The sequence below is a fragment of the Lampris incognitus genome, chromosome 9 (assembly GCF_029633865.1).
Source record: "Lampris incognitus isolate fLamInc1 chromosome 9, fLamInc1.hap2, whole genome shotgun sequence".
NCBI classification, from domain to species: Eukaryota; Metazoa; Chordata; class Actinopteri; order Lampriformes; family Lampridae; genus Lampris; species Lampris incognitus.
The window spans coordinates 6,869,902-6,878,490 of NC_079219.1; the positions used below are offsets into that span (position 1 = coordinate 6,869,902).

The window sequence follows — 8,589 nt, forward strand, 5'->3', positions numbered from 1 at the left end:
AGAGGAAGATGAAACACATAAAACCCAACCAAGAAGAAGAAGAAGGAGAAGAAGAAGAAGAAGAAGAAGAAAGTAAAATCCGGCCGGCAGAGTTCAGCGGTCTTGGAAGCGGCTCTTGACAAAGAAGCTCGACATTGTTGTTGTCATGGCGCATCATAAAGTAAGTCTTGTTTACGGGCTGTCCAGCTTTTCGGCGATGCTTATGAAATACTCGTGTTGACAAACACCACGTTACGTGTCAGCTGACGCGGAGGAGCCCAAGTCCTCTGTCGGGTGTTTGGCTGCTTTGGCTTGGCTTAGTTTAGCTTGGCTTAGTTTAGCTTGGCTTGGTTCGGTTTAGCTTGGTTTAGCTTGGCTTGGTTTGGTTTGGCTTAGCTTAGCTTGGTTTAGCTTGGCTTAGCTTAGCTTGGTTTGGCTCGGCTCGGCTCGCATGCTTTAGGCCGTTTAACGACCGCACAGGCGTGGGCTCATATGGGTGGTCTGTGCAGCGCCCTGCAGGCAGTCGTTGGTTCCGATTCATTTCAGTACGAGTCGTCGTGCAGATTTGAAACTTGTGCACAGTCGAAAGCCCCGGAACATTTTACAGATGAACCCGCGCTTTAACTCGCATTATCCAGAAACACAACAAAAAGTAAATAAAATAAAGTTTGACCAGAAATATAACGCCGATTAAAGGCTGGCTGTGGCGGATTACCTCCCGAGTAATGCTCCAGTCCCTCTAATGGGACTCGTACTAAAGTGAATGGAGACCAATGGCTGCCTCGGAGGTAGGAGTCCTCTAGAACGCTGTGGTGTGCTTGGGGGGGGGGGGGTCGGGAGCACTTCGCTCGATTCAAAGCAAATGGCTTTAAACATGCGAACCCGCAGCATGGTCCTGAAACCGAGGTCGCCCTTGTGTCTGGTCATACATGAGAACACATGCCGAGCTTCTCTCGTGTCTCATCACATGTCACGTACAGGACAACACGGGTTTTCCTTTCACTTCCGGGTTCCCCCAGCTACGGGTAGCAGTAGGGTACAACACACTACCGCCCCCCTCTAAAGATGTCTGCTCAGCTCCTCGGAACATTTGGCAGCCGGTCCTCAACTCAGAACAGTGCCATGTGGCGCTGTGCACAGTGTCTCGTAACAGGACCAACTGTGCCCACACGAACCCATTTGCTCCTCGGAACCACAGTAACGTCCAGTAAACCTCAGTGGACCGGTTACTCTGCCACATGACCTGTGCAACGTCTCTTTCAGCCTGTCTAGTCTCTAAACCTTGGTGGACTTTGGACCAGGCTCCCTGACCTACTACGATAAGGTTGTGTGGCTGTGGACGAGTCACACGTGTCAGTGCTGAGCTTTGTGAGGGAGAATTGTCCTCGTCGGTAGAGGGCGCAGTTTCACAGCTTGCATTCACACCCGCGTCTTGCTCAGCAGCAGGAGAAGGAAGCTCCCTCTCAGCTGTCTCCCATTCCTCCCAGACATCCTCCCCTGGGGTGTACGCCTCTCGGGAACAACAGCTGGCTTCCATACATCTCCCCACTGCGTCCCACTCCTGACGCCATGTTAGAAGTCCACTCATATGCCAGGATGCTCAAACTTCAACTCGCCAGCTTCACATGCGTGTGTCTCACATGTCACGTACAGAACCCACAGTTCTCCTCTAACCTCCGGGTTCCTCCAGCTACAGATGGCAATAGGGTACAACACGCTAGAGTAGCAAGGGCAACTGAAGGTTCCCTCTGCCCATCACATATATAGGTCGCCTCTGACACGTCAGCCTCAGATCTTGTTTTACCACCTTGTTCACTTTCCCCCCATTACGTTGTGTATCGCAGGTCATTTATTTTGTTTGTTTGGACCCGGACTAATCCTGTAAAATACTAGAACCAGGGGGTTATCAATCCAGCACTCGGGTACCACCAGCGCTTAGCGTCATATTCTGCCAGGTAGTCTGGTACTTTCACCTGTTGTTCCAGGTATAAAGCCTCCCTTTTTGGAGCCTGGAGTAACGGTTGCACGCATTAACTATGTGACAGAATGGAAAGCGAGCAGCGTTGGTGGTGTCCGAAGACCTGACCGAGAATCATTGTGCTAGGCCACGTGTGACACCCCACCTTCAACCTTTCTAGTCTTGGTTATTGTCAATAAACTAACTTTGCCACCATGTTTTTTTACCCATTGCATTGTGTTTTGAGGACCGTTCACACTAATTCTGTAAAACACTAGATGGTGTAAATGGTATAAGATTTGGATTCTATTCATATTGTGAGGTGATGAACGTTTTAATATTTGCATTCTAACATTATCTCAACCACGGAGCGGTGCTGTATGACATTATTGCTTGGTAGTTACGTAACTTTGAATTTGTCCCCAAAGGCTTCGGATCCAAAAAGGGAGCAGTTTCGGCGATACCTGGAGAAAGCGGGTGTTCTGGATAGTCTTACCAGCAGTAGGGCATATTAAGTCTACTCTTCATCTTGCATGATCAAAAACTTCGTAGCGACACAAAAAATTGGATGTTTATCTTTGGAAACACTTAAGTTTTCTCAGTTTTTGTTCATTTGCATTTTATCTTGACGTCTTCTTTTTCAGTGCTTGTAGCATTGTATGAACAGGCGGAGAAGCCAAACAACGCGCTGGAGTATCCTTCTAAACATGTGAAGTAATTCCTTGCCCCCATTAAAATGTTCCAACTGAGCAGGAAAAAAGGCTTCAGGAGCAGTGGTTGGTGACCTGAGCTGGTGGCCAAGAGATGCCAGGTTAATAATGTTCTAACCTGGCCAAAGATCACAATTTAAATAGGGAGCAGAGGCGGTTTCTCTGGGGCCAAGGGAAGCCTGGCCTCCCCATAAATATATTCTAATAAAGAAAACAAAATTCCCATGGCTGTCTTAATTGAGTTTTCCCATTTCCCTTGTTTTTCTTCTTAGCTGGTGTAGCGAGATAAACGGGGCCCCTCTGCGTGCATCACAACGTGTAGTTGAGGTCCCCTGCGCTGCCTGGTGGTCAGTGAGGTCAGGGAAATGCTACCATCGCTCAAGGGAGGCCAGCTTTGCCCAACGGTATCCATCTGCGGACTGCAGGAGAGGAGCGTAACATACAAGACACGCCCACATCAGTACAAGACCCCCCCCCCCATGAGGTTAGGGTTAGGGCAAGGGATGGGAGTCCTGCTACAAGTTCCACCCCTACAAGCTGCAGTCCGCAGACAGATGCTTCTCACTTTGCCCGAAAACAAGTAAAAGTTTTAGCCAATCACATTGAGGCCGGACTTGACCGAGCTCAACATGGAATGGTGAATTCATTGATCAAAACAAAAAGGGAGGCCAGGTTGAACCTCGAGTTTCTCATAAAAAAATACTACTAAGCTTGCTTTTGATCTGCAACTGAAGATCACACAGAACGGTAGGCCAACCCCATTCTATATCCAATTAACTGTGATATTGATATGCGACTGGGGCGGCACGGTGGCGCAGTGGTTAGTGTGGTCACCTCACAGCAGGAAGGTCCTGGGTTCGGGCCTTGGAGTCGTCCAACCTCGGGGGTCGTCCCCGATCATGCTCTGTGTGTGGAGTTTGCATGTTCTCCCCGTGTCTGCGTGGGTTTCCTCCGGGGGCTCCGGTTTCCTCCCACAGTCCAAACACATGTAGGTCAGGTGACTCGGCCGTACTAAACTGTCCCTAGGTATGAATGTGTGTGTGTGTGTGTGTGTGTCAGCCCTGTGTAATGATGGCCTGGCGGCCTGTCCAGGGTGTCTCCCCGCCTGCTGCCCAGTGACTGCTGGGATAGGCTCCAGCATCCCCGCAACCCTGAGAGCAGGATAAGTGGCTCGGATAATGGATGGATGGATGGATGGATGGGTGTGTCTGAAAACCTCCAGCTACGTGTTTATTCTTTAGATGACGAGAAGACACTCAGAGGCAGCATTGTGTGTCACCCTGTATAGATCTAGTGTGTGATTGTGTGTACATCTTTTATAGCAAACGGCATTGTTTCTTGCTGATGCACTTATATTGCTGGAGATGTGCCCTCACAGGGGTATGCACATAATTAATTTGTGAATAACCTGTGCTTCTGGCTGTGAAGTTAGCACTTCTTCATTGTTTTGTAGTCCACAAAAGCCCTGTAAATGCTATGGTTCCCGAGGATTGGGATAGAAATACATTACCCCTGTAACAGCACTCAGTTATTCTGGTTTGTGAAAGCAAGTAACTAGATCATGTGATGACATGGAGGTTTAATCTCCGTCGTATGGCGAGATGATCTCCATACTAAGCTGACTGGCTTCCTCAGTCTGCTTTGCCACGCACCGCCGCTGATAGGGAGACGTTCTTGGAAATTATCTAGTAATGCACAGTCACTGTACTTTGGCCTTATAGATTCTTTAATCAGACCGTCTCCAGATTTCTCAAGCAGCACCTCGGAGCGGCCGACCAGGACTCGGCAGACACTTTGGCTCTTCGGCAAGAGCTGGCCGAGTTGAGGCAGAAGTGTGCACTTCTGGTGGACGAAAACAAAGACCTCAAGACAAGGGTAAAGATTTCTTCCTTTGGCGAAATGGAATTGGTTCTTAGAGTTCAACGTTACCAAAGTCAAGAAACATTCGAATGCCTAACCTGGTTCACCTTTCCCCCTCCCGTTTCCCTAGCTTCAACACTACGAGCCAACAACAGAGGATGGAGCTGCAGCTAAATAGGCCCTTTTGCTTTCCTGAACTAGTTTTCAAGGCAAAGCTTATGTTGAATGAATGCAATATTATTTTCTTGGTTTTTTGTTTGTTCTAATTTGCATATTCTGTTCTTGGGTCATGCTTTCTGATATGTTTCTTAGTTACATTTCATTTGTACATGATGCATAAATATGATTTCCAGCTCACTGAGTTGTTGCCTCTTTTTTTCCTCTTTGGAGTGAGAAACTGTGTATAGAACTTCAGAAATATGGGCTGTAGAGATGAGGAATTAGGCGTTCATTAGGTTTGAAAATAATTGAAGAAAATTATGGCACTTGGGCGGTCTGCTCTTGTTTGCCAGAACCAAGCCATAGCAATGCCGCATGTGCTACATTTACCAAAGGTGGCCATATTTGTTTTGTGATATCTGGGCCATATTCACCATTTACCACACGGGCCACTTCAGGGTCACATCCAGATCACATGTTGCCCAGAGCACCGCATCTTTGCCAGAAAAGGCCCACATGTGATTTGGCATATTTGGGCCATATTTGCTGTTATACATGTGGGCCACTTCAGGCTCACATCTGTTTTGTCAGGGCCAGAAGACCATCAGTGCCGCATCACTGCCTGAAGTGGCCCACATCCGGATGCTGTCTGGGTTAACGACCCCTACACCGCCGCTGTGCCCCTTAAACCCTTTCATTGCAGAGGTCTTGCTATACACTTAGGCCTGGAGTATGTGATCCCTGATTATATCTTAAAGAAATATGGTGACGAACCTGGAGTCATCAAATGTTTTAATTACTGTTGTTGGATTTTTTCCCCCCATAGCATTTTGTATGCCGTTGCATGTACTCCATCCACAATAGAAAATATTGCTTTTTCCAAAGAATTGTTAGAAAAAAATAAAAAATACAAAGTCCAATTTCCTCTCATTATGTCGAGGAACTCAAAGGTTGCATCGTTGAGTGCCAGCAAAGCGTCCAGCAACTTGCTTTCTAGTTCAAAATCAAACACCAAATATCTAAATTTCTGATCTGCTGCCAATAATCTGGAGTGAGGTCCCAAGTACTGCTAATCATTTATATGAACTGCTATTCAGAATGTTAATCGACTGAATAGAGATTTTTCAACTCTATCACACAGGTTTCTTTGAAGTAACAGTGAAACTAAGGAATAAAAACTAAATGATTTACTTTCAGAGTTCAGATTTTCAAGTCCGGCGCTCGCCTGCTGCTTGAAGTACTTGCAATAGATGTTTTGCGGTTAGATGAGGCTGATCTTGGGCTGTGCCCCGATCCTGAGCAGGACTCATCCTGTGATTCTGGGGTGGAGGCTGGACTCTGTTTGGCGTCCGATTTGGATCGAGTGCGAACAGAAGAGTACTCGCAGCTGGCGTTCTCGCCTCCATACGAGTCTGTGTCCGAGCTCTTACCCTCCAGCACTGTGGAGCAGTTGGAGGTGCAGTGACCCCTCCATGGCCTCCTTACTGCACTTACTGGTAGCGTGGGACAAGCATATGTGTGACCTGTGTCCGTTGGGCATTTTGGAGAGGATGGACTCCCTGCATTACTGATGTTGCTCTCCTGACTGTGTCGTGTAAGGTCCTCCGTTTCCTCTTGCTTTGGAAAGATCACAGAGTCACACGGCGGTGAGCCGGCCTCATGATTAGTATTGGCGGAGTTACAGGGGTGCTCAGTGGGGCTACGAGCCACACATATAGGGTCATCCAATACTTGCTGAGTGGTTGTTTTGCCCTGAGAAGGTAGATAGGCTGAAGGATTGCTGAGGTTTGGGTACACATTTGAACCCTGAAACCTCTCCATCAGGAGGTTGTAGTCACTGGGCGCAGAGGCAATCGTCGCCTTACGGGTTGTACAGATGCCCACCTGCACAACAGATTCCTTTTTAGACTTGTTTGCATAGTAGTTGTCAAGTTCCTCTCTGTCATCTGTCATGGGAGGGTAGTAGTCTAAGATGCCCTTCTTAACCTTTTTGTAGCCCAGGTGCAAGATTTCCAAGATGTTCAGAAAGAGGGAAACCGCAGCAATGCATTGCATGAACACCATGAAGACGCTCTTCTCTGTCGGTCTGGAGACGTAGCAGTCCACCGCATTGGGGCAGGGCTCCCGTTCGCACTTGAAGAGCGGATAGAGATGGAAGCCGTAAAGGAGGTACTGGCCCGTCATGAAAGCTACCTCCACGGCAGAGCGAGTGACAATGTGAGCCACATAGGTACGCAGCAGAGAACCTCTAAGAGGAGCTTTGTTGAGCTTCCCCTGATCCAGCTGCTTCATCTCCCGCTCAATCCTCTTCCTTACCTCAGCCATGTCCACATCCACCATCTCAAGCTCCCGACGCAGCAGTGCCTTCTTCTTCTGCCGTTCCTTTTCCAGTGCCCGCAACCGGTAGAGTGCATGACCCATGTACACCAGTGAGGGAGAGGACACAAAGATCACCTGCAGGACCCAGTAACGGATTAGGGAGATGGGGAAAGCCAGGTCATAGCACACATTGCGGCATCCAGGCTGTTCAGTGTTGCATATGAAGTCAGCCTGCTCGTCGTTCCACACGTCCTCGGCCGCCACCCCCAGCACCAGCATGCGGAAAATGAAAAGGATGGTAAGCCAGATCTTGCCAACCATAGTCGAGTGGATATGCACCTCCTCCAATATCCCCCCGAGGAAGTTCCAGTCCCCCATCTTCACTCGGCCATTATAACTGGAAGAAAGTCGTGGAGAAGTTATGGATGAAATAACCATGGAAGGAGATTTGATAAAACTGACTCAAATTTTGGACTTGAAGCAAAATTTGGCAGCCAGTCTTTCTTTAAAAAATAATAATCACAAACTAAAAATTAATGGAATGGGGACAGAATTGAAAATTAGTTGGTTTATTTTGTCGAAAAATAAGGCAAGACAGAGAATAAAAGCGGCCTTTCACATCGAATCAAAGCAGCACAAATCACTGAATCAAGTTTTAAAATCAGTCATTGAAACTTCAAACTTAGTACATATTAACTCATCCAAGACATACCTCACATCAGAAGAAATTAAACATCAACACTGAGAACACTAATTCAAGGGATCATACGCCTCCATGAAGAAAAGAAGATATCAAAATTTGGGCTGAGATGACCTGATATAGTTGATGTTGAGATCCTGGGCTGGCCATTTGTTCCCTTTCACCGCTCTGTTCGCCGGTCCTGTTTTGCCCCAAATGAAGCCATCCCCTTTTGGTAGCAAGCTGCATTAACAAGGACAGAAGTCAATGTAGTTGTCATTTTCATTTACCTCACAGCAGCGTGAACAGACTGCTGGTGATTTAAATCTCCTCGGGTCATGCGGCCGTGACGCGGTCACCAAAATGTTGAAAAATCATTGGCGCCCACCACATCTGTGCTGAGCATCACCTGAACTTCGGTGACCCGCCTCAGTCCACTGTTCCCGCAACCAGAGAGAGGACAACTGAGCTAGCATGGGAAGGGTGCCAACAGAACACTGACAAGAGAACGTCAATACCCACAGTTCCACCACAGCATTTAGGTCATGGCCTCACCCATTGGGTTATAATTTGCATTTTGACCTTAGGCATGGGCCAGTCAAAATGGAACTGACTCTATTTGTTTGTTACTAAAATATAATTTTTACTTTACCATACTTTTTTATGTATCAGTAACGATGATTTGTAAAATATTGCACTGAATGTACTCCAATGACCCATTTAAAAGTGTATCAATTAATCCTAACTATACTGGTGGCTTTGTAGTTTCTAGGTACATTGTCAGAAATGACATGTCTGTTTGGTGAACTTCTTTAGCCACATGACTCGTTTAAGCTACATTAACACCCAGCCGTTGCAGCTGATGAGCAGAGAGAGGCTTGGAAACAGCCACGGGTGGCTGAAACGTCCCCATCACCAGTCCAGGC

The 8,589-nt window shown here is 47.4% G+C and overlaps 2 protein-coding genes across 2 annotated transcripts; one reads left to right on the forward strand and one right to left on the reverse strand.

The window, feature by feature from the left end:
* Positions 1-4,861, forward strand: LOC130118676 (c-Myc-binding protein-like). Its single transcript, XM_056287119.1, has 5 exons — positions 1-160; positions 2,365-2,437; positions 2,581-2,629; positions 4,392-4,521; positions 4,637-4,861. Exons 1-5 carry the CDS (start codon positions 146-148, stop codon positions 4,682-4,684), a joined length of 315 nt encoding a protein of 104 aa, XP_056143094.1. The 5' UTR covers positions 1-145; the 3' UTR covers positions 4,685-4,861.
* Positions 4,862-5,627: 766 nt separating this feature from the next.
* On the reverse strand, positions 5,628-8,003 carry gja9a (gap junction protein alpha 9a). The gene is made up of 2 exons (XM_056287117.1): positions 7,954-8,003; positions 5,628-7,381 (listed from the first exon to the last, which is right to left on the reverse strand). Exons 1-2 carry the CDS (start codon positions 8,001-8,003, stop codon positions 5,866-5,868), a joined length of 1,566 nt encoding a protein of 521 aa, XP_056143092.1. The 3' UTR covers positions 5,628-5,865.
* Positions 8,004-8,589: the final 586 nt, after the last annotated feature.